This window comes from Bactrocera neohumeralis, unplaced genomic scaffold (assembly GCF_024586455.1).
Source record: "Bactrocera neohumeralis isolate Rockhampton unplaced genomic scaffold, APGP_CSIRO_Bneo_wtdbg2-racon-allhic-juicebox.fasta_v2 cluster09, whole genome shotgun sequence".
Lineage (NCBI taxonomy): Eukaryota > Metazoa > Arthropoda > Insecta > Diptera > Tephritidae > Bactrocera > Bactrocera neohumeralis.
The window spans coordinates 3,722,082-3,748,909 of NW_026089622.1; the positions used below are offsets into that span (position 1 = coordinate 3,722,082).

At 34.8% G+C, this 26,828-nt stretch overlaps 1 protein-coding gene, 2 long non-coding RNA genes and 1 pseudogene across 20 annotated transcripts; 2 read left to right on the top strand and 2 right to left on the bottom strand.

The window, feature by feature from the left end:
* Nucleotides 1-1,999: 1,999 nt before the first annotated feature.
* On the top strand, nucleotides 2,000-3,233 carry LOC126764408 (uncharacterized; annotated as a pseudogene).
* Nucleotides 3,234-5,835: 2,602 nt separating this feature from the next.
* LOC126763978 (uncharacterized) lies at nucleotides 5,836-26,828 on the top strand. 18 transcript variants are annotated; one of them, XR_007667706.1, is made up of 6 exons: nucleotides 5,836-5,971; nucleotides 12,292-12,665; nucleotides 14,180-14,307; nucleotides 14,370-14,679; nucleotides 25,889-26,256; nucleotides 26,313-26,828. It is a non-coding gene; the product is annotated as an uncharacterized LOC126763978 (long non-coding RNA). The 18 variants fall into 18 exon arrangements; XR_007667707.1 differs by having other exon boundaries at nucleotides 12,295-12,665; XR_007667712.1 differs by having other exon boundaries at nucleotides 12,611-12,665.
* Nucleotides 6,649-7,448, bottom strand: LOC126763934 (lysophospholipase-like protein 1). Its single transcript, XM_050481707.1, has 2 exons — nucleotides 7,357-7,448; nucleotides 6,649-7,299 (listed from the first exon to the last, which is right to left on the bottom strand). The coding sequence occupies exons 1-2, from the start codon at nucleotides 7,427-7,429 to the stop codon at nucleotides 6,662-6,664; spliced, it is 711 nt and encodes a 236-aa protein (XP_050337664.1). The 5' UTR covers nucleotides 7,430-7,448; the 3' UTR covers nucleotides 6,649-6,661.
* On the bottom strand, nucleotides 9,176-11,675 carry LOC126763992 (uncharacterized). Its single transcript, XR_007667746.1, has 3 exons — nucleotides 11,492-11,675; nucleotides 11,262-11,417; nucleotides 9,176-9,225 (listed from the first exon to the last, which is right to left on the bottom strand). It is a non-coding gene; the product is annotated as an uncharacterized LOC126763992 (long non-coding RNA).

Here is a 26,828-nt window from a genome sequence, read left to right on the forward strand (position 1 = left end):
TTAAATCGGGTAGAAAGAAAGAAAATGTATTGTGGAAGAAAGTTGTGACCGAAGTTAAAAATGTTAATGAAAACAATAAAAATTAAAATGAAGTTCATCAGAAAAAGTAATAAAAAAAAATTATTCAAATAAAGGAAGGTGAGGTAAAGTAAATTTTTTATGATGAAAACAGAGTGGTAAAATAGTTTCTTCTATCGATTCCATTGATATCATCTGAATCAACACGGCGAATGGGGGCATCTTGAATTCCTTCGATTTCATTGTTGGTTTCCATATCGGCATGTGTTATTGTATCGTTAATATGTTCAAAATAACCTCCCTTATTTATGATAACATTGTGTAAGATAGCGCAAGCGAGTATTACATTAGATGTGGCTTTAATGCTCGAAGCTTCAAGTTTAAAATTTTAAACTGTTTTTTAAAAATCCCGAAAGTTTGTTCTATAAATACTTTGTCTTTTAAAAGACAAACATTTGTACCTACAAATTTTTCTTTTTGACTTCAATACCCTTCTTTTTCTTAAATTTAAAGAAAATCTATCATTTCTTTGCTCACAAATTTCGTCTAGTGTTAGATTCAGCAAAATTTCCATTTTAGTATCATACGCGTTCTAAAATGCAAACAAATGTATCTGCAAATTGTCAAAAATTGTATAAGAAGTATCAAACGTCAAACTTGCAGTGTTGCTTATGCTGCAAGCCATGATGCATTTACGAACATAGCCTATTTTTTTAAAGCGCGGCCGACGGCCATCAACGCAGAAAGGAGTACTACGCGAAAGTACTACAGTCACCCCGGGTATTCGCTCGACCAGGGTTATTTTTTTAAAGCGCGGCCGAAGGCCGCCAACGCAGACAGGAGTACATCGCGCGGTAAAATTTAGATTAGCATCCCCGGATTTCGGGGATAAAATGGGTGTCACTGGAAAGGTTCTCCAGATCACGAAAATATATACATTTAGTTGCCGCTGACTTATAGTTTTTAAGATATTTGCATTTAAAGATGAAAAATTAGCAACTTTTATATTGATAATTTGCTTATTGTGAATAACTTTTTCACTTATATTATGCACTTTTCACTTACTAACACTTCACTTTAACGTTTTTGTATATAATAGCCCTGACAGACGAGCAAAATTAAAGCGCCTTAAGCAACGCAAATGCGAATTGAAATTTTATGGTGACAGACGGCAGACTTGTGAATTTCGACAGCTGATTGTGAAATTTGTTTATTTATTAAAAAAGCAAAATAGAAATGGATAAAAAGAGATTATTAATGGCAATTTTGTTATTCTTAGAAAATCAAAAAGAATATAACGACAAAATCTGTTTATTACTAAATCAGTTAAAACAAAATAGAGTGAAAGTAAAAGCAATTCTTGATTGTAACGCAAGCTTAAGAACTGGGATTGCAATCGCTCAGCCACACATACGAAATGTTTGGAAATTCGTAAGTAAATAAATATTTTAATTTGGGATTGAAATAAAAAAATTTGTATTTTAAGTACCGAAGTGGTAAATTTTGGGAGCACGATATTCCTGCAATGGATGAAGCAAGGTTTAAGGAAAACTTTCGCGTAGATAGAAGCACTTTCCAAAAATTGTGCGAAAAAGTAAAAAATATCGGTAAAATGGATAGCAACATGCGGCGCTGTATCCCACTTGAAAAAATAGTAGCTATTGCTCTTTTTTCATTGGGTTCGGCAGCAGAATATAGATCCGTTGCTAGTTTGTTTCGCATTGGGCGTGCAGTTTGCGACAGTCTTGCGGACTGCATTGATGCATATCCCCCACATCCACAAGAACTAAAAAGAGATGTCGAAGGGTTCAAAATGATGGGATTTCCACAATGTTTTGGTGCTGTAGATGGTTGCCACATCGAAGTTCAGCCCAAAAAAGACGAAGCCGTAGATTAGTATAACTATAAAGGATGGTATTCGGTCATTTTGTTGGCAAGTTGCGATCACAGTTAAATTTGTGACTACATTGAATTTCATACACATGTGTTTACATTTTTTATTACTTTCAGATCAAAGTTTACATACATAAATATAGGATCCACAGGACGAAACAATGATTCCTATATATTTGAGAGGAGCTCCCTTAAACATTTCCATGAGCACGCTGGTATTTTTAACAAAATAACCAAGCAATTGAAGGCATCAATGTACCGGTGCTTCTTATTGGCGACTCAGCCTTCCGTTTATCACATCACATGATGAAACCATACCCATATGTGGCTAATCAATCTTCAGTAGAAAAGCTCTATAACTATCGACTGTCCAAATGTCGCCGAGTGATAGAGAATGCTTTTGGTCAGCTTAAAGCGCGCTTTCGTAAACTTGGAAGAGGCTTGCAAGTATCTCTTAAAAATGTCAATATTATAATTAGAGCGTGTTGCGTTTTGCACAATTTTCTTAAGATTGAGAACGATGAAGTTTCTTCAGCTTGGATTCAAGACGCAGCAGAAGATGCAACAAGACATCAACCCAATCATACAACAAGATTAGGAGAAAATGATTCAACAGCGGCAGCAATTAGGAATGCCATCGCAATGAGTTTCCTAAACGGTACAAAACACTTTACTTACCGCAGTAGCTATTTGTGTTCCAATACATTTCCAAAATTAATATTTAGTTTAAATCCATTTATTATTACATTTTTTCTAAAATTAATATTCAGTTAAAATTCATTTTATTATTACATTTTTTCTAAAATAGTTTTCATAATACCTATAAACTCTTTTGTATTACTACTTTGTTCTTCAATTGCAGTAACAACTCTCTCAGTCATTATTTTCCCGTCCTCCACCACTGTCTTCAGCAATTCGTTTTGTTCTTTTGCCACTTTTATTAGTTCGACCATGTAATTTCTCTTTTTACTTGGAGATTCACCCGCTGCTGTTGTCGAGCTACCTAATGGCGAGTTCGTCAATGTAATTACTGGCGTACACACCGGCGACATTTGTCTGGCGACATTTGTTCTGGCTCTGGCGACATTGGTTCTGGTGATCCTATAGCCATAGATGACTGGAACGAAAGTAATGTTGAATTCGATATGTTTGAAGAAAAAAATATTTTAATAATAAACGTATAAAACTCAGCTTACCACAATAAACGATTCGTATACTTCAGCAGTATTCGCTGCTGTCGGTCCGATAATTTGATGGACCGCATCAAAATGTTTCCTCAGCGATGGGCTGCCCCCCGAGGGCCCAACTTTTTTCCTTTCGTCTCTGTAATTTAACAAAAGTTAATAATGTTAACAATTTTATATCGATATATGTATATTAACCTATATTTTTGTGTAAGATTACGTATTTTAACATGCACTTCTTTTGCAGTAAATTTGTGCGCCATTTGCACAGATATGTCTGCGTAGATGTGCAAATCTATTAATCATCTTCATCACTATTTGTCCACGTTGTTCTTTGTTTATTCATCTCCATCTAAAAATATTAAAATTAGTTTTTAAATATATACTGGCACATAACATAATTAGCAATATAAAAACAGCTTACTACCTTTAGCGTGTGGGCACACAGACAAGTCGTACCACATCTGGCAGCACTGTTTGTCAGTTATTCTATTATTTCATTCTCTTTATATTCTTCTTGGAAATTTACAGTTTCAACTGAATTCTAAGCTTTTAGGTTTAAGAAGCGACACTTCTTGTATAGACGCCAACAAGTGAAGAAGTCTTTTGAGTTATCTTAATAAATAATCAGTAATTTTATAATAAATTGTGGTGCATCATTCGCCACATAAATGGTGACCCCTACAATTGAACAGCACACCATAATTGGTACAACTACAGTGTAACAACACTACATCACCTAGCCGCCCAGTTGCGCCTACGAGGCCGCGCAACTGTAACTGGCGCAAACGACCAACGCAATACGCCACCTGTACGCCTACGGCTTCGGCAGCGGACAAGATATCCAATGGGGGTCCAGCACCGATCTTACGGGCCTCTCGCTAGCCATCATAGAGGCGCCAGCCGCCGGCGATGGTGCCACGACCTACTACACTAACGCCAGCGATTTGTATCAGCCGAATTTGACTGGTACAGCGCAACAACATGGCCACAACCATCAACAACAACAACAGCAAAATCAGCACGTACAAATGCAACTGCAATCGCAGGTGCAACAGCAACAGCGCAGTAACAGCAACAACGGACGCTACAACTGCAGTTGCCATTTCAACATCACCTATATTAAACTTAAATCACTATCTTTTCAACAGGACCTGTCGCTGGAGCAGCGCACATAAGTACAGTACCGCTTATCTACCAACAGCAATCATCATCATCATCTTGCTAGCAACAGTTCCTCCATATCCTGATGTACGAACTACCCAACTTCTGACCTCATCATCAACCAATATCACAACCTCCGACCACATACCAATTGTCGCAGGCACTACAAGCCGTCATCATGCAACACGCACAACCAAAAATGACGCTACAAACAATGCAGCACATGTCAACGGTACATATGATCGACATCATTTAGAGTCCACAATGTATCGCATCATCTGCAGTGAATCCGGCTCAACGCACTTTGCATCAGTCGCCGCCTCCACGCTACATGCAACACTATCAAGTGCACAACTACATTTCGCACTATCAACAATGGTAACCAGTCGCCAACTATTCATTTACGACCGCACATCGAGTACGAATTTCCTCGTCGACAATGGCACGGATTTCGGCAACTCCGCTTTCTCGTAAACTAAAAATAGTAACTTCTTTTCGACTGCAAGCTGCAAACGGTAGCAAAGTCGGAACCTACGGAGTTAAGGCGCTCAACTCAGTCTCGCACGTTTAGGCTCCTATGAAACCGTCATAGCCCTAACCGAGAACTGCACAAATATCCAATCGGTCGCTCGTAGACCCTAACCCAGTCTCGCACGTGTAGGCTCCTATGCAACCGTCATAGCCCTAACCGAGAACTGCACAACAACCACTTAACCATACCAATTGGCCAGTGACAATAGTACGCCGCACAGCCGTACTCTCACCGAGCAAATAAATTCGCAACAACTACTTAACCATACCAATTGGCTAGTGACAACAGTACGCCGCACAGCCATACTCTCACCAAGCAAATGAATTCGCTACATACATCAACCAGCCTAACTGCACCAAGCACCCGGACTAGGACCTAGTAAAGGAACTCAACCTTAAATAAGTCCAGCAGGACTTTATTTGAGGGGGAGTACTGTGGGCACACAGACAAGTCGTACCACATCTGGCAGCACTGTTTGTCAGTTATTCTATTATTTCATTCTCTTTATATTCTTCTTGGAAATTTACAGTTTCAACTGAATTCTAAGCTTTTAGGTTTAAGAAGCGTCACTTCTTGTATAGACGCCAACAAGTGAAGAAGTCTTTTGAGTTATCTTAATAAATAATCAGTGTAATTTTATAATAAATTGTGGTGCATCATTCGCCACAAGCGCTTTCTTCAAATCTTTTGTTTACGTTTTTTCTTCTTCCTTCGGTCAATCACCATTCACAATAGCAAAAATCTGTCATTTTTAACCAATGTTGCCTACTAATTTCAGCCAAACGCACGAAATTCTTGTGCATTACAAATTTGCATTCACATGGGTCAAATGCGCAAATAAATGTAAATTAAGCCCGCTAATGCTAAGCTAACTCTGACGGATCCAACACCGGGGTGTTCAGAGTTCTTTCGCGTTGAACTCCTTTCTGCAACTGTTTTTCTGTTATAAGAAATTGCTAAGATATTGCGTTTTCCATTTATGTATTTGGGGTATAATGTTTTTGCTTATTTTCTTTTGTTGACAACTAGGCAGATATGGCAATACCATTTATTAGTATGCAACCCTATTCTTGTTGTGAAAATGCTGTGAATTTAACTAAAATTAAATAATTAAAATAAAGCTTTATTTGCAATAAATATTAAAGAAATTTATATACAAAAACGTTATAGTGATGTGTTAGTAAGTGAAAAGTGCATAATATAAGTGAAAAAGTTATTCACAATAAGCAAATAATCAATATAAAAGTTGCTAATTTTTCATCTTTAAATGCAAATATCTTAAAAACTATAAGTCAGCGGCAACTAAATGTATATATTTTCGTGATCTGGAGAACGCCACCTTTCCAGTGACACCCATTTTATCCCCGAAATCCGGGGATGCTAATCTAAATCCCAGCCACATCGCGAAAGTACTTCAGTCACCCCGGGTATTCGCTCGACCAGGCTTATTTTTTTAAAGCGAGGCCGAAGGCCGCCAACGCCGAAAGGAGTACTACACGAAAATACTACAGTCACCCCGGGTATTCGCTCGACCAGGGTTTTTTTTTTTTTAAGGCGCGGCCGAAGGCCGCCAAAGCAGAAAGGAGTACTACGCGAAAGTGCTTCAGTCACATAAATCACATATTACACATATACATATGTAGAAAGAATTTTTTTATAGTTAATATAGAAAAAAGAATCACGCGAAAAAACAAACGAAAGAAAATTTGTTAAAAATCCTACATATTTGCCGTTTAAGATGTGGCAAGGCTTGTTTTCCTCATAGTTGTAAACAATCTTACCTTTTCAACGATGAGTGTGCCAAAAAAGCATCTGCAAAACAAGCTTCTATTGTTATTAAAAAAAAAATTAATAAAATAGGTTTAAAAACTTATAAATTTAGTGTATTTTGATTTTTATCGGGCAATTTTTTTAAAATCCAGTCCCTAATATCCAAAATTTGCTGTTTCTTTAATTCATGCAACGCATTGTCGAGAGTAATAAATTGTCCATTTACACCAAGTTTTGTTAACTTTTCAAAAGTTTCTTTACCCCAATATAAAGGCACAAGCTCGTCTTTTGCACCATGATACATCCGTAACTCGGGGAAATTGTTTTCCGCAACTATTTTTTGTTCCAAGGTTTCATATATTATTGAATCACGGTTCAGGAAAGATGAACAAGCAAATATTCCAGCTAAACTACAATTTAAATGATACCCTATATGTAGGGCTAACGCACCTCCCATAGAAAAGCCGCCAATAATGATTCTATTAGGTAATACACCAAGATCCACTTCATTCTGGATTAGATCATTAATCTTTTTATACATTAGCGATAAACTCTCTCTGTTTTCTAAAGCCTTGATCGAAATAGCACGACGATCAAACCAGACGTTGGAAAGTTGTCCAGACAAAGGCGTATATGGTTGTACCGGAGCTGTAGGATATATAATTTTAATGTGTTCAAAGTCCATGTCGCGTCCTAATATAAAACGTACCCATTCAGCAAGATTAGACCCAGTATCTCCTGAAACATCATACCAAAACTGTATTTTTATTTCTTAAACAAGAAATAGCGATCTACCTGAACCATGCAAAAAAATTACAGTACCATTATGGGTCCTAGTTGTCGGGAAAATATTTCTCAACTTAATCATTTCAGTACACCGAAGTAATCTGTAAACTAACCACAGTATATACAGTAGATAACCTTTTCGTGGTAGCTTTCTGAGGGGTGAATAGCGGCCATCTTGGATTTTCAGAGGTAGCAACGCAGTGCTGTATATATTGAGGCAGTAAATACTTAGTAAATTTATTCTATTAAATAACAAAAACTATAAATATTGTTGCTTAATATAAAAGGAAATTATTTATTAATGACATATATTTACTAATATTTGATTTAAACGCCATAGTGTGTCATGTTTCGCCCATAAAAATATCATTTACTGATAGTCAGATATTCTTTATGTAGTGAGTTCGTATTAATAAAAAGCAGCCCTGTTCTTAGATTTCTCGGTGGTGAGTTTTCTTCTGAATGTATTTGTTTTCAATTGACAGACAGAAAACATAAAACGTTTTGTATTCGTAAGTTTTTGAAATGTTATTACCAATAATATTAATTTAGAGAGAAGATATTTAGGCATTTGAAGCTGAATTTTTAATACATCGTTCTAATTCTCATCCGTATACTATTTTTGATAATTTATTTTTGAATATTTAAGTTTTGCATTTTCCACACCACCCCAGAGGTTTGCAATAAAGCGCGTTACAGACTTTTTTAGGTGTTCGGTTCTCTTTTAGGTTTCGCGTAGGCCTATTTTCACCTTTTCAACTTAAAATAAAAATAATTAATAATTTACATAAAATTTAATAAAAATATTGCACAAAATAATTTAATAATTAATAAAGATTTCTAAACCCTCACAATAGATGCATCCAAAATCCTACAATTCTATTAAATATATTAAATTTTATTTTGGACGGGGGAGGTAGTTACCTATGTGAAATGCTCAAAAATTTGATGTGCCGAAAATGAGGGCTGGCTGCCTGCCTATTAAAAATTCTTAAAGAAAAATATGTTCTAATTCTTATAAAAAGTATTTTAAAACGTCGGGTTGTGAATTTTCGTAGCAATAAAAAGGCTCTACAATTTTTAATATAAACTTTATTATTAACACTAATATGTATTCTTATTAAAAACTTCGACATATCTTTCATTTCAAACTCAATTTCCAATTGATGTTTTCCTATAACGGCTAACGAGTTGTCAATTTGTATATGTCAAACGACAAATTACCACCCAGGATTGTATCCTACTGCATGAAAAAATTTGGAAATACTTGAAGCGTGTTTAAAAATTCCACAAAAAAAAAAAACAACTGATTTAACATTAAACAACAACTAATATCCCAATAAAATTGAACAGATATGCAAAGTAATTCAATATAATCACTTAAATAACGTAAAAACTTGCATTATTTAATATCTTTTAAAGTCTCGGTTATCAAAATTTAATATGTACATTTGAAAATGTGTAGTTTAAATGCTAACACAACATAGCGAAAAAAAAAGTGTAACACAACACCCTAAGATTTTCTAGAGGTGAGTAATGTAAACAAAGAAAAGGTTTATTACTGTATATACTGAGGCACTAACTACCATACAATTCCACTGAGCAGATATGCACAATCATACCATGTATATAACGGGGCATCTCGACAGAATAAAATTTATGGCATACTAAGTGTCAAATCTATTGCTATTGCAATTGCCAAATCTGTATGTGGGCATTTGTTATCATAACATAGTCATTTGCGAAAAAGCGTAGGGTAGGAAGGTTCGAGTTGATGCGACGCATGTTTTGAGCTCTTGAACAATTTATCACATTGCGGAATGCCGTCGGGTAGGTAGCTGATGTAGCGCATGTTTTGAGCTCTTGAACTGTTTAAATCTTTTATGTGGAAAATAAAAAAAGGATAAAGATCTTTATTTTAACAAATGTATTTCTGAGAAAAATAAGATAATAAGAAAAGGAGAAAGATCCCTTTTTTAAAAACGTATTTCTGGGAAAAATGAGAAATCATATTTTTGGACTACTGTATAATAATTGCGGCATAAATTTTATATACCAATTAAAATAATAAATTTAAAATGAGCAATGATATTTTGATTTATACTTGTATAAGTTTATTAAATTTAAAACACCGCTCATTACCAACCTAATTTACATTACTTTTCTGTAAATTAACAATATTAAACTAAATACTAATTTTTTGGAAAAATGTTATTTTGAAAATGTACTTTGTTTTTATAATATAACATAACGGTCATAATACTCGCTCTACTAAATTTCATATTACCGAAATGAAAATGCCATCTGCATATATGCAAATGGGATATGTTGCTTCTTCGAAAATTTCATAGAAATGAAAACTCCAATGTCAAACTGCTGAAGTGACAGCTTATTGCTTTCAATATATGGAATGCTAACTCAAGAATGGTAGAAACAAGATTGCGCAGTGACGAGTTCAAATTTTGTTCGTTCTGCGCATCTACGTCACGGTTGACCAACGTACAATCAGCTGATTTTCAGTTGTTTGTTTTTCTTTGCAATAAGAAGCTCAGTATATACAGTAATAAACCCTTTCTTTGTTTACATACATATACTCACCTCTAGAAAATCTTAGGGTGTTGTGTAAGCATTTAAACTACATATAAATTTTAAATTTTGATGACCGAGACTTTAAAAGATATTAAATAATGCAAGTGTTTACGTTATTTAAGTAATTATATTGAATTAATTTGCAAATCTGTTCAATTTTATTGGGGTATTAGTTGTTGTTTAATGTTAAATCAGTTGTTTTTTTTTTGTGCAATTTTTAAACACGCTTCAAGTATTTCCAAATTTTTGCATGCAGTAGGATACAATCCTGGGTGGTAATTTGTCGTTTGACATATACAAATTGACAACTCGTTAGCCGTTATAGGAAAACATCAATTGGAAATTGAGTTTGAAAAGAAAGATATGTCGAAGTTTTTAATAAGAATACATATTAGTGTTAATAATAAAGTTTATATTAAAAATTGTAGAGCCTTTTTGTTGCTGCGAAAATTCAAAACCCGATGTTTTAAAATACTTTTTATAAGAATTAAAACATATTTTCCTTTAAAAATTTTTAATAGGCAGGCAGGCAGCCCTCATTTTCGGCACATCAAATTTTTGTGCATTTCACAAATGTAGGTAACTACCTCCCCCTTCAAAAAGTAAGCTTCTTAATTTATATATATATTTAATAGAGTTGTAGGATTTTGGTTGCATCTATTGTGAGAGCTTAGAAATCTTTATTAATTATTAAATTATTTTGTGCAATATTTTTATGTAAATTATTAATTATGTCTATTTAAAGTTGTAAAGGTGAAAATAGGCCTACCGGGGAACTGAACACCTAAAAAAAGTCCGTAACGCGCTTTATTGCAAACCTATGGAGTGGTGTGAAAAATGCAAAACTTAAATATTCAAAAATAAATTATCAAAAATAGTATACGGATGAGAATTAGAACGATGTATCAAAAATTCAGCTCCAAATGCCTAAATATCTTCTTTCTAAATTAAAATTATTGGTAATAATATTTCAAAAACTTACGAATACAAACCGTTTTATTTTTTCTGTCTGTCAATTTTAAACAAATACATTCAGAAGAAAACTCACCACCGAGAAATCTAAAAACAGGGCTGCTTTTTATTAATATTAACTCACTACATAAAGAATATCTGACTATCAGTAAATGATATTTTTATGGGCGGACCATGACACACTATGGCGTTTAAATCAAATATTAGTAAATACATATATGTCATTAATAAATAATTTCCTTTTATATTAATCAACAATATTTATAGTTTTTGTTATTTAATATAATAAATTTGCTAAGTATTTACTGCCTCAATATATACAGCAACATACTTTTTAGAATTTGGGCACTTACCTGGCTGTTGGTGAAAATGCAGCTAAGTTTTTGCTCCAAATTATTTCTGTGGAATTGCGTGTAATTGGATTAATGGAAGTCCCCAGGCGTTTAATTTCTGCTAACTGCGCGTTTTTGCACTTATTCAAAGTTCTAACAATACTATTCAGCCTTTGTCTAAAAAGAATAAGAAATACACACACTTACATATGTAAGAAAAAGATACTTCATCAATATCAAATAGGACTAACATTTCTGTTTCCAAAGGCAGTATTTTCTCGTCTTTCTCATCGATGACCTCTTCTCCTGTAGTTTGAGGTGCCTCTCCAACCTCGTCTTCTTGAATTACTTCAATAGGGGCGGTATTCTTCTACATTGTTGTTAACATCTCTTTTTTGGAACAAGACTCCATCCTTTTCTGCCGTTCATTAGCCTCTGCAGGAGCAGTGGTTAACGTGGGAAAAATGCTAGGTAGCAACTAAGTTGGATTCCGTGAATTTAATCCTGCAAGAGTGTTTGGTTATAAAAGTAAAATTATTGTAATCAAAATGCTATAACTAACTACCCATTTCAAACTGCAAGTTTCTTTCGAAGGCTTCTGGCGCGAAGTGCACTTCACAAATGCATGCATTTTTAACATTAATTTTGTCCGTACGACGACAAAAATGAATCCATTGTTTTTGTATTGTTTTATCTTTAGGGAAATGGAAAAATCTCCAATTTCGTAGCACAATATTTACCATTATTATTATTGCATCCGAACACTACGCAACGCATTTTAAAAAATTTAAAATTTCACAATCAATACAACACTTGAAAACACAATTCGAATTCACTTTTAAGAGCGCGGGGGAATAATAAGTCAACCGTGACGTCAGCAAGAACAGCTGACTGAAACATGCGCATTGCGTAATCTCTTTCTCTATCATTCTAATGTTTTCAACATACCTCCTCAAAAGAAGCATCTGAACAAAACAAACCAATAAAATAACCAATTATAAGCCATTTAAAAATTATAATTTTTATAAATAGTAATTAAATTTAAATTTAGTAGTCAATTTCAGATCCTTTTATAAGCCCCATTCCGTTTCTCGGACTCAGAAACTTAGCTGCAGACAAAGTCTTCGTCAACATATTGGCAAGCTGATTCTCTGTGTAACTATATTTCGTGATTATTATAGTATATTTACATATAACGGGATTATCTCCATTAACGAGATTAACTCGATAATCCGTAATTAAGAAACGAGATTTACCATACAAAATTCCTCTCTAGTTAATCTGAGATTAAAAGTTAAAAGTTAATCTCAGATTACACAACTAGATTAGCGATGTTATTCCTAACTTTATCGATAATTTTTTCGAAAAAGATGAGAAATGTCAAATGACAAAGCAAACAAAAATGGCCGACAGCGAGGGAAAGAGGTTAGTAAACTTAGTTTTAATAAAATTATTATATTTTATGTAAATTTGTTAATTTTTCATGAAAAAGGGCACAATTCCGATTTCTTTGGCGCCGCGATTTGAAGGTACCGTTGGAAAGAGGAAGTCCTCCTGATTAAAAAATATATGGTACCGCAAACGCTTAGTTTAGGAGATATTCGACCTTAAAGTTCAAAAATTCGCAAAATTCGAACATTTCAAGAAGCTATTTCACCACGTTAAACACACTTTATTCACATTTTTCTCTTCAAATTAATTAAATTACACTATAATCTTTTAAATAAATCCACATTTTACACTTTTAGTAGGTTTTTTATATAAAAAATCTTTATTTTAAAAATTACATTTTACACTCTTTTGAACCTCATTTGTTTACCAAAAATTACGAAGAAATGGAGCGCTGCCATGTGATGACAAGGCAATTCGCTGAAATTCCTCTTTTTCGCAAAAATTCCTCTATTCATGCATATGGATATTTTCTTTTTTAAATTTATTAAGCAAATAAGTAATATTATATACATGTATTAGTAATATTATATAATAATATTATATACATTTGTATAAGTAATATTATATAATAATATTACGTAATAAAGTGTAAGGTGTACAGTACAGTACAGTACGAAAACTCAAATTTTGTTTCAATATGAGTGCATGATAACCGAAAAATATAACCACTTTATATCCGAAACTCATATGCCGCCAATGCATAAAGGAGTACTTCGCGAAAGTACTTCAGTCACATAAATTACGTATTACACATATACTTATGTAGAAAGTATTTTTTTTATGGTTAATATAGAAAAAAGAATCACGCGATAAAACAAACAAAGAAAAATTGTTAAAAATCCTACATATTTACTGTTTAAGATGTGGCAAGGCTCGTTTTCCTCATAATTGTAAACAATCTAACCTTTTCAACGATGAGTGTGCTAAGTGATTTTTAAATTACAAAATTTAGCTTAAAAATTTAAAAATAAATGTGAAATGTGAGCTTATTTCAAAGCTTAGAGTTTGTATTTAAATATACAAAGTAAAAAATGTGAAAAATTTTTGTGAAACATAGAGAAATATTATGTTTTCTTAGTGCAAATTTTTGAACTTTTAATCGTGAATATTTTAAAAAATATTAGTAATTTTTACATTATTTTTGGATATTCCTCCTCTGGAGGAGCTCCCCTATCCGTAGATACCCCATTTATACGGAAATTCGTTTTTTTTACCCCTCCGCCAAAGTAATCGGAATCGTGCCGGAAAAAGAGATCAAGGTAGAACAAAGAGGAAGTTAAACTTCTTTTATGCTTGTCGGAGGAAAAATTGCCACAGCTTCGTAGTGTAAAACGTAATTCTCACGTTTTTAAGGATATGTCCACAAAGGGGCATGTATATTCCGCTAATGAAATTTGTATGGAAATATATAATTTATAAAGTTTATTTAATATGCATGTGCATTTATTCAAATAAAAGTTTTCAAAAAATTACAAAAAATTTTACAGAGATGATAGGAAATCTATGGGTTCCTCTGGCGGCAGCCCTTCGATATGGGAATTCTACCCTAGAATAAATAGTAACCTCTGGAGCTATAAAAGCTTTAATTTGCCAACATTTGTGGAGGAGAGCACAGGTTAGTAAAAAAACAGAAATTTGAAAAGTTTATATTTATTTTTATAAACTAATTTATTACAGTTCACGAAGTTGTAGACTGTGCATCACCCCTTAACAGCTCTTCCATTACGCTGGATTCCCAGGAAGAATTGCTGTTTGTAGACGAGGAACCTGCAAGGGAAAGAAAAAAGCATACCTCAAATAATATTCACAATGAATTTTTGGAGGAATTCCGGGATTCAAATAGAAAAATTAAGGCGGAAATTGAAGCAATTAAAGAGAAAGAAAGCCATTCTCGAAAAATTCTTAGCATTTAAGCAAAGCAATTACGTTTTACACCACGAAGCATATATCTAGCCCAGGAGAAGATTTTTTTATTTTATATTGTTATGTATGTATATAAATTTTAAGTTTTTATTAATTATTTTGTTTTTCTTATGAATTATTTTCTTTTGTTAATGAATTCATATTGATATATTGTGATATATTAATATGAAAACACACATTTCTGATGTTCTCTGCATTAGGGTCGTCGGTTCCTGAACTGAATAATGGATTGGGTTGCTCTCGTGGCTGTGCGCTTTCGAAATTTATTTGCATTTGCAACCATTTCGTGTTTATGCTATCATTCATTTCATTTACAAAATTATGCAAGACGCAAGAACATTTTATTATTAATATAGCGTTTTTAATATCATTGTCAATTCCTTTCCCTATCCTTCTAAACCTTGCCTTTAGGTGGCTAAAAGCGTTCTCCACAACCCTTCGAGATTTAGATAAGTGGTAATTGAAAATATTCTCGTGGTCCTCAGCGGCTTGGTTATAGGGATAGGGCTTCATTAGAAACGGAGTAAAGCAAAACGCCGAGTCTCCAAAAATTACAATTGGGATATTAGTGTCACAAAGGTTTTTCGCATTCTCTTTAAGCAGAGGGTTTCGCAAAATTCTTGGGAATTATTACAACGACCAGGTGCTCCAACATTAATGTACATAAACCTATATCTAAAAAAATGTTTTAAGTATTTTCCAAAACATGTATGTTGTTAACTTACCTGTAGTCTACGAGGGCTAGTAAAACCATTCAGTACCAACCTTTGTAGTTGAAATAGTCAACAGCATCAGATGCGGAGGGCCTAATCTCAATATGACATCCATCTGAAATAAATTGTATTTGCATGTTATTGGTAAAATATTTCAAATTCATAAACTTACATACTGCGCCCAGACATTGGGGAATTTTAATTTTTCTAAATCCTTCAACGCACTCCGTAATTTTTTCTTGCGTAAGAAATGAGCTGGCTAAATATTTAGGCGATAGTATGTTCCACATCGCTCTGCAAAAGTCTTTAAGGATAAAACATACAGACGCTTTGGAAACCCCGAATAGTCTTCCAACTGTTCTGTACTCAGCAGAAGAACCAAGGGCATCAAAGCGATAGCTATTCTTTTTTCTAATGGAATACATTGCCTGTATGTAGTATCACGTTTGCCAATGTTTGTTAGCTCATTACATAAAATTTTTAATGATTTCCGATTCATTCTGAAGCTCTCCTTCAAGAATTGGTCACTATTGAAAGCAGCGTCAAGCTCCCAAAAATTACCGTGCCTTTCCTACAATACAACGTCAAGTGGGAATTTTATAAAATGATGTAATTGCTTACGTGTTTCCACAAACGTTTTGGCCTATTGTTATTTATTACAAAAAGCAATAAGGAATTTTGCATTTTTATCTCAGTTAATATTTTTTTCCAATCTAAGTTGTCATCTTTTCCGTATTTCTGCCAACTTCATATTACTGACAGCAATCTTCGTAATCAAGTATACAATCGGGTTCGTTTGTTTTTCGTCCATATCTTTAATTTTTATTATTCTTTCTTTTTTAGTTCACGAGTAAAAATATTGATTCACGAAACTTTACAATTCACCAAGAAGAATACAAATACAACAAATTTGACAGTTGATAATCTTTGCCTATGTAAACGGGTAGATTATTGAACAAGCTTATAACGAGATTAAGTTCATAAGTAAACGTACTTTTAGCTTATTTTGAATCTCATCCCAAGTAAAATAATATTTAATATCGATATGTTTCTATCTTGTATGCCTAGTAGGATATTAGCAATGTGTATGCAGTCTTGGTTATCTTCATATAATTTTATTTGTTCTTTAATGTCAAACTTAATTCCCTTCGTTGAAGATTTCAACCACATGACCTCTCTCACTGCTTAAAATAGAGCCATATATTCTGCTTCTGTAGATGAAGCAGCAACTGAATTTTGTTTTTGTGAATTCCAGCAAATTAAACAGGAATAAAATGTTTCAAACATATATCCGATATAGCTGTTGTATTTCCGGCCCAACAGGAATTAACATATCCGATTATAGTATTTTTATACTTATTTGTTTTTAACATAACATAATTTAATATCTATGGAGCCTTTAAGATATCTCAAAACTATTTTAAGGCATTGCCAAAATTCATTGTTGTTATTGTTTGTGTATCTACTTTTAATACTTATTGCTGTACAGAAAACAGGACGTGTGCATATCATAACAACCTATTAAATTTCGGCATTGAGCTCAAAAATTTGTTTTATTATTTGTTCAAATACTTCAAACCAGAGATAAAGAGTTGCCCAACTCTCCTGTCACTGGAAATGTGAGAGCCGCTCACTTACCGAATTTTGACAGTTGACTGGATAGGGTAGGTTTTGACGTTTTGCAATTGGAATGACTTGAACGGCCAGATTGAAATTTTACCAAAATATATGTGAACGGAGAAATTTGTTTCCAATCAAAATCATAAAAATGCGAAATTTAAATACATTTCATGAAATGTTTTGTAATTTGATGCATAGTAGCATTAATTTTCAGTTACCAATGATTAAAAACATTTAATAATTGAGAACTAACAGGCTTAATTCACCTTATTAAGTATTGAAAGATCAAAAGTCAGTTGTTTTAATATACTATAAAAGTATAAAACAGGACTTAAGTAGTTTCGCCATATATTAAAAAAACCGATATATAATAATTTACAATCGTAATAAATGTTAGGTATTTTAATTAAAATGCCCAAAAATTGTTACTTTCTTCGATCTGGTCATAATGGAAAATGTTATAAAAAACGCTTATTTTGAGGCGCTCTCACACTGGAATAAGCTGGGCATCCCATTATCCCTGCTTCGAACTAACATCGTGCCGCTTGCTTAAAGCCATAAGTGGCTTTATTCCAGTGGTCGGCATTTCTTAGCACAATTGTGCAAACTAACTTCACACGTACGCTTACGCTCTATCGTTTAGTCGTTGTCGAGCCAGCATCATGGATAACAGGAATAATGGGATGCCCAACTCTCCTGTCACTGGAAATGTGAGAGCCGCTCACCTACCGAACTTTGACAGTTGACTGGATTGGGTAGGTTTTGACGTTTTGCAATTGGAATGACTGGAACGGCCAGATTGAAATTATACCAAAAATATATGTGAACGGAGAAATTTGTTGCCGCCGTTCAAGATCGTTAATAAAAATTTAAAACAATAAAAATCAAAGAAAATGCGAAATTTAAACATATTTCATGAAACGTTTTGTAATTTGATGCATAATAGAAATCGTTTTCTATTACAAATGATTAAAAACATTCATTAATTGACAACTAACAGGCTTAATTCACCTTATTAAGTATTGAAAGATCGAAAGTCAGTTGCTTTAATATATCATAAAATCATCAAAAAGGATTTAAGTGGTTTCGCCATATATTAAAAGTCCAATATATAATAATTTGCAATCGTAATAAACGTTGTGCGTTTTAATTTAAATGCCCAAAAATTCTTAATTTGTTCGATGTGGCCACAATGGAAAATGTTATAAAAAACGCTTATTTTGAGGCGCTCTCACATTGGAATAAGTTGGGCATCCAATTATTCCTGATGGATAATATGATGCGAGACTCTTTGATTCGAGAGAGAGCTGTCAAAACTCGCATTTTTTATAACATTTGCCAATGATGCCACTGCTGAAAAATATTAGATTGAGTATTTAATAAATTATACAAAACACTAAATTTAACACTTTGAAAATGCATACATATATAAATGCTAAAATGCAAAATCATTAATTAATTTATATAAACATTTATTTTGCCAAAATATGTTCGCACAGTTCAATGAAATTTCATTTCACACTAATTTCGACAAGTAATTATAGCGGTGTACTTCTGGCATCCCACCTTTTCTGAAATCAGCTGATCGAAATTCCCTGATCTCCTTCGCTGTCAAATAATCAGGGAACGCGTTTGAGAGAAAAGTGAGAGCCAATGCGAAAGTCTCGTATCATATTATCGCAAGACTATAGCGCAAAACCAAATATGTCCTGCGAGAAATATTTTATGATTCTAAATGCCTTTGGTGTCATGCAGTGCCTTTTTTGTTCCAAGTATTTTAAAGATAATAGGGAATATATCCTTAAAAGACATTTTGTTAATTTTCATTATACTATTAATTATTTAGATTAGATGCTTTATTCAATCTACAGCAGTGGTCGGCATGAGAGGATCTGTCACCGTCACTGTGTTGGTGAGCACGAAAAAAAAATATAATGTAGTATAATGAAAATTAACAAAATGTCTTTGTCTCGCATGATAAAGTGATAATCGAGATTTCATTATCCGCCATTTACATATTTTTTCAAATACCGTATTTGTGTAAAGTTTTATTCCGTTATCATCATTGGTTCCTAATGTGTATATTATGCAGAGAAGGCATCAGATGTAATTCAAAATAGCGTTATATTGGAAGAAGGCGTGGTTGGGAACTGATTTCACCCATATTTCGTACATGTCATCAGTGTGTTAAGAAAATATTATATACCGAATTTCATTGAAATCGGTAAAGTAGTTCCTGAGATATGGTTTTTGGTCCATAAGTAGGCGACGCCACACCCATTTTCAATTTTTAAAAAATGCCTGGGTGCAGCTTCCTTCTGCCATTTCTTCCGTAAAATTTAGTGTTTCTGACGTTTTTTGTTAGTCGGTTAACGTACTTTTAGTGATTTTCAACATAACCTTTGTATGGGAGGTGGGCGTGGTTATTATCCGATTTCTTCCATTTTTGAACTGTATACGGAAATGACTGAAGGAAACGACTCTATAGAGTTTGGTTGACATAGCTATAGTAGTTTCCGAAATATGTACAAAAAACTTAGTAGGGGGCGGGCTCACGCCCACTTTTCCAAAAAAATTACGTCCAAATATGCCCCTCCCTAATGCGATCCTTTGTGCCAAATTTCATTTTAATATCTTTATTTATGGCTGAGTTATGACACTTTATAGATTTTCGGTTTTCGCCATTTTGTGGGCGTGGCAGTTGGCCGATTGTGCCCATCTTCGAACTTAACCTTCTTATGGAGCCAAGAAATACGTGTACCAAGTTTCATCATGATATCTCAATTTTTGCTCAAGTTACAGCTTGCACGGACGGACGGACGGACAGACAGACATCCGGATTTCAACTTTACACGTCACCCTGATCACTTTGGTATATACATATAACCCTATATCTGACTCTTTTAGTTTTAGGACTTACAAACAACCGTTATGTGAACAAAACTATAATACTCTCCTTTGCAACTTTGTTGCGAGAGTATAAAAACACAAGGAAATTCAATTTTATTATCCAAAATTACTATTTTTATTGCACAATCGAAACACTGATTTCATCGAAATTTTTCACAAATTCACAAACACTTTTTGCACTATTTAATGTTTTTCACTCACCGTTCGAGGTCCGTTTCACTGTTTGGAAAACTAAATGTTCTTCCTCCCTCGTTGCAGCCAACAACACATTTTCTCCAACTGCTGGTTGTTTTCGGCATTTTATCTGTAAAATAAATAAAAAGTATTAAATAAATGCAAGTTTATTTAATAAAAGTTAAAATAGACTCACATCTTTCAACTTACGTACTGTTTTGCATTCGTTATTCTTCGAACTAATGGCCGTTACAAATGGAGACAAAAAAATGAAAAATTTCTCCGTTCGAGTAATAATTTGGCGGGATTTTAATCTGGTCGTCCCTCTTTTCCAATTACAAAAGGTCAAAACCTCCCCAATCCAGTCAACTGTCAAAGTTTAGGTGGTTTTGACGTTTAGCAATTGTTCTCTCACTTCCAGTGAGAGAGGAGTTGGACATCTCTTTATCTCTGGTTTTAATCATGCGTGCGGACACACCATTTAGTAGAAATATTTCTGGAATATTACTAGGTTTATACCTTTTTCCACACAGTATTCACGCATCTCAATAGATAAATATTCGCTTCCGTTATCTACAAGTATATGCAAGTTCACAACCTTTAAATTGAAATATAAACCACATAATAATTTTTGTCATCTATTGAAGTAGGTAAAATTGGACCACAGATATCTGAATGTATACATATATAAATAGAGGTCGTTGTACATAGTCTTTATCTTTTACTTTCTTCATAGGCAACCACGCTTCTTTCCATTTATGCAAGCATAGTAGTTTTTAGAATGTTTGTATTTTTGAACAAATCATTTCGAATTATTTCTTTAAATTTTCATTTGCTAATACATATGTCCTAATCTACTACGGATGCCACAATTTATATTTATTATTATTGAGAGCTGCATAAGCTGTTAGACATAACTTAAAAGCAATGCTAGAAACATTATTATTATACATACTCTCAACGATTATGCAACCATTTCGTTTTATTTTGACACCTCCTGAGTCAAATTCAATCGATAATCCAACATTGAATAAGTATATCTTTAGCACCCTTTTCATTCTTTGTCCGTTGATCAGAAATTTTCTCTGGTTGTACATCATCAATTTCACATTAAAAGGCTTAATATTGCGTTTGTTTTTGTCCATGTTTAAACTTTGACTTTCTCTAATATATATGTATTAGCAAATTAGTACTGTTGTTTTCTAAAAAAACACAATGCCGCTCTTTTTTATTATATAGCCGAGTTAACAACAGTGCGCCAGTCGTTTCCTCTTTTCGCTACGTGGCGCCAATTGGATATTCCAAGCGTAGCCAGGTCCTTCTCCACCTGGTCCTTCCAACGGAGTGGAGGTCTTCCTTTTCCTCTGCTTCCCCCGACGAAGAATACTTTCAAAGCTGGAGTGTTTCCGTCCATTCGGACAACATGACCTAGCCAGCATAGCCGCTGTCTTTTAATTCGCTGAACTATGTCAATGTCGTCATATATCTTGTACAGCTCATCGTTCCATCGAATGCGATATTCGCCGTGGCCAACGCGCAAAGGACCATAAATCTTTCGCAGAACTTTTCTCTCGAAAACTCGCAACGTCGACTCATCAGTTGTTGACATCGTCCAAGCCTCTGCACCATATAGCAGGACGGGAATTATGAGGGACCTATAGAGTTTGGTTTTTGTTTGTCGAGAGAGGACTTTGCTTCTCAATTGCCTACTCAGTCCGAAGTAGCACCTGTTGGCAAGAGTTATCCTGCGTTGGATTTCTAGGCTGACGTTGTTGGTGGTGCTTACGCTGGTTCCAAGATAGACGAAATTATCTACGACTTAAAAGTTATGACTGTCAACAGTGACGTCAGTTCCAAGTCGCGAGTGCGACGATTGTTTGTTTGATGACAGGAGATATTTCGTTTTGCCCTCGTTCACTGCCAGACCATTTGTTGTGCTTTCTTGTCCAGTCTGGAGAAAGCAGAACTAATGGCGCAGGTGTTAAGGCCGATGATATCAATATCATCGGCATAAGCCAGCTGCTGTACACTCTTATAAAAGATGGTACCTTCTCTATTAAGTTCTGCAGCTCGAACTATTTTCTCCAGAAGCAGGTTGAAAAAGTCACACGATAGGGAATCGCCTTGTCTGAAACCTCGTTTGGTATCGAACGGCTCGAAGAGGTCCTTCCCGATTCTGACGGAGCTTTTGGTGTTGCTCAACGTCAGCTTACACAGCCGTATCAGTTTTGCGGGGATGATATCAATATCATCGGCATAAGCCAGCTGCTGTACACTCTTATAAAAGATGGTACCTTCTCTATTAAGTTCTGCAGCTCGAACTATTTTCTCCAGAAGCAGGTTGAAAAAGTCACACGATAGGGAATCGCCTTGTCTGAAACCTCGTTTGGTATCGAACGGCTCGAAAAGGTCCTTCCCGATTCTGACGGAGCTTTTGGTGTTGCTCAACGTCAGCTTACACAGCCGTATCAGTTTTGCGGGGATACCAAATTCAGACATCGCGGCATAAAGGCAGCTCCTTTTCGTGCTGTCGAAAACAGCTTTGAAATCGACGAAGAGGTGGTGTGTGTCGATTCTTCTTTCACGGGTCTTTCCCAAGATTTGGCACATGGTGAATATCTGGTCGGTTGTTGATTTTCCAGGTCTGAAGCCACACTGATAAGGTCCAATCAGTTTGTTGACGGTGGGCTTTAATCTTTCACACAATACGCTCGATATAGCCTTATATGCGACGTTGAGGAGACTAATCCCACGGTAGTTGGCGCAGATTGTGGGGTCACCTTTCTTATGGATTGGGCATAGCAGACTTAAATTCCAATCGTTGGGCATGCTTTCGTCCGACCATATTTTACAAAGAAGCTGATGCATGCTCCTTATCAGTTCTTCGCCGCCGTGTTTGAATAGCTCGGCCGGCAATCCGTCGGCCCCTGCCGCTTTGTTGTTCTTCAGGCGGGCAATTGCTATTCGAACTTCTTCATGTTCGGGCAATGGAACGTCTGCTCCATCATCATCGATTGGGGAATCGGGATCGCCTTCTCCTGGTGTTGTACGTTCACTGCCATTCAGCAAACTGGAGAAGTGTTCCCTCCATAAATTAAGAATGCTCTGAGATCACTAGATCACTAGATCACTTTTGTTGTGGTCGATCGTAACGTTGCGAGGTAGGCAGCCTATTTTCTCTCCACTGCAACACGGTCTCAACCCATGTGGGGATATTTCATCGTGGAAGCTGAATTTACCGGCCGTAGTGCCAAAGATACCTTCTTTGCCCACCCTGGCGTTAAAGTCGCCAAGCAGGATTTTGATATCGTGGCGGTGACAGCTCTTTTAGGTGCGTTCCAAGCACTCATAGAAGGCATCATTGGTCACATCGTCCTTCTCTTCCGTCGGGGCGTGGGCGCAAATCAGCGATATGTTGAAGAACTTCGCTTTGATGTGGATTGTGGCTAGACGTTCATCCACCGGGGTGAATGGTAGTACTCAGCGACGGAGTCTCCCTCCCACCACGAATCCCACACCAAACTTGCGCTCCTTTATATGGCCACTGTAGTAAATGTCACAAGGACCTATTCGTCTCTGTCCTTGTCCCGTCCATCGCATTTCTTGGACGGCGGTGATGTCAGCCTTCACTCTAACGGAGACATCAACCAGCAGGGCAGTGGCTCCGGACATTCCAGGTGCATGCACTCAAATCGTAATCCTTAATTCGTTTTTTATAAAATAGCGACTTCAGAATTTCGGACGGACTTATTCACATTTTGTTTTCGTATTTTCACAAAATTTTCCTAACATTTAATTCGTCGCACTAACATATATTAGCCTTCATACTAATATCACTTATTTACTAATACTTAATATCACTTATTTATATACTCACCTGGATATTTCTCATTCCAATGGGAAGGGATAAAGTGGCACCCCCAAACTGCAACCATTAACACATTTTCGAAAAGGAATCCTGTTATATGATAACACCATTATTAACATATTTTATACAATGGATGTTAATAAACTTACTCTGGACGAAGTGTAGATAATGCAGATATGTATAACAGCAGATTATAACTAAAAGTTAATCACATTAAAAAATCTAAACTTCAAAAGATTTTTCTGCTTAAAAATATAGCCGTTGAAAAGGCTTTTTACATCACACGGTTACACGAAACACATTGTATTTTTAAGTAGTTACACAAATATTCTTTAAATATTTTTATTCAAATAGGAAAAATTTGCCAATATTTCGATACAATTAATAAAATTTTAATCAAAACTAGGTAAATTTAGTGTTTATGAATTTTAATAATCGAAATATAGTTGAAAATTTAACAAAAACGTACTTAAAGTAATAAATTGTATATCATAAAACGGCAACACACTTTATGTAGCCTTTTTTGGTAGTTTTAGTAGTAGAATATTTAGGAAATCCTATTGAAGTGCCTGGCCTTTTGCCCTGAGTCTCCCTTATTCTATGGCATTCTTAATGTAATTTCTGTCATTCTGTAAGCTTTCGCCTGTGTATGTATGGGAGAAAATGATAGGATTTGTTACTTGTAGGTTTCTACAATGTACTCTTCATACTATTTGTTTACAATCCATGTAGTGACGCCGTGTCACAGTGTTTTTTTAATCCTTCTAAAATTCTTATTTTCGAAAGGTGTAGCATCAAATGAAATTCACGAACGAATATTAAAAGTGTATAATGATGGTTTAGCTAAAATTAAAACAGTAAAAAGATGGGTTGCTGAATTTAAACGTGGTCGTACCTTGAAGACGTTCGAAGGACGTCCAAAAAGCGCATCAACACCAGAAATCAAGCCAAAATACAGGATATGGTTTTGGAAGATCGTCCATTGACTGAAAGAGATTTAGTATACAAATCTTATTAGGCAGTGTGAGTCATACTTTAAGTGAAATTTTGGGTTTTAGAAAGCTGTGTGCACAATGGGTCCCGCATTCGTAAAAAATGGAATAAAAACACATTCGAATGCGTCTTCCTCAGCAATATTTGGAACGTTTTAAAAAGGATAAAGTGGATTTTGTGCATCGATTCATCACTATGGATGAGATTTAGGTCCATCACCATGATCCTGAATCAAAACACGAGGCTAAAGAGTGCTGTGAACCTGGTTGTTCGGCTTCGAGACGAGTTCGTGTCCGGAAATCGGCCAACCTTCTGGGCATCAGTTTTTTGGGATGCGAGAGGAATTTGTTTGTGGATTACTTGCAAACTGGTAAAACAATTAATTCTGAATATTATTGGAACCTTTTGGACCGTGAAAAAAGATCGGGTTTGCAGAAGAAAAAAATCTTTTATCATCAGGACAATGCACTGTGTCACAAGAGGATTTTGACAAAGGTTAAAATCCTTGAATTAAAGAGTTCGAATTGTTGCGACTCCCATTTGTTCAGGGAGATTATACTTAATAATAAAATGTATTTTGCATCATAAAATTGTGTTTTTCTTATCAAGGGACAACTTATTGAACAACCTGGTAAATATGTGTGAACAATTGCAAACTGATCCAGTCTCAGATATAATACAATTGCTAAATATTAGGAATGGCAGAATACAGCTGCTGTCAAATACGCAGTGCAATGGATCTTAACTGGCTCAGTAGTGCAAAAAACGGATGCCATAACCTTGCCAGCCGACTGTTTTGTCTCACCCTATTGTCATGCAATAATAACATTTCAAGTATAAATAATATGCTGTAATGCTGCAACCGCTCCTGAGTTGCTCTTCAACATTGTGAATTCCTAAAAATAAATTAAATCATAATATATGCACCAAATTTAATATATTTGCAAAATTACTTACATTTATTTGTTGTCCATTTCTTTATTCTGTATTTTTAGTTTTTGTAAAATAGCTGGTTCACAGCATAGTGCTTTTCAACTCATGTGGTAAGTCTTTTGTTCATTTTTCTTGTGAGATTTGGGCAAGAATAACCTCACAATTCAGTTGCTGAACACATAGAGAGTGACAGACTTCAAGCGACATCTGTTAAATATTACACGTTCTTATGGACACCGTTCTTTAGACAGCTGCAAGACTGAAAAGTTTCAACAAAAAGTAGTGGAACTAATGGAGAAGAATCCAGAAGTTGGAAAAGTAAAGCCACAGTTTGGAAGCAATAAATTCAAAAACCAAATTGTTGGAAAGTGTGGCATTGCAGTTGAATTGTTTATGGCCACCAAGCTGAACTGTCTACGAATGGGGACGAGTAAGTAATGGTTATGAGATTAAAACTATTAAATAAAAATAAATTTTTTTATTAAGTGTGGATTCGCTATAAAGCAAATTAAAAAAATCTTGCTAATAATAGGAACAACTTGTGACTGGTGGTACACCTCTAGAGCAGTCGCTAAGCCCAATGGAGGAGAGTGTGGCCCGGCTTATTCAGATAAGGGAGGCAGTTGCACCAAGAGGGCAAGCATTAGGTGTCGAGTATGTATCACCTATTTTCGCCGATGTGACCCTTGAAGACTCACCTTTTTCTTCTCCACATATGCAAGATCGCTCGACTCCTTCCAAAAGAGTTCAGTTGAGGAGGGCAAACTATTGCATGGAATCGCAAAGGAATTTTAAACAAAATTAGACAGTTGGAGAAAACTTTGCCTAATTAATATACTCTCCAAAAAGAAGCTTTGGAATTAAAAAAAGATCTATGGAAGAAAGGCTAACGAGGCGCATGAACTCTCTCTTTTTGTAACATAGTTCAAGTTTATTTTGAAAACATGAAGTGATATTGTTATTTCAAGAATTTATTTAAATAAAATTTAAAAAAATATATAA

Coding starts and splice junctions, on each gene's coding strand:
- LOC126763934 (XM_050481707.1), bottom strand. CDS start 7,429: ATGATTAAGTTGAGAAATATTTTCCCGACAACTAGGACCCATAATGGT. Junction 7,300..7,356: donor AATTTTTTTGCATGGTTCAG/GTAGATCGCTAT, acceptor ATGATGTTTCAG/GAGATACTGGGTCTAATCTT.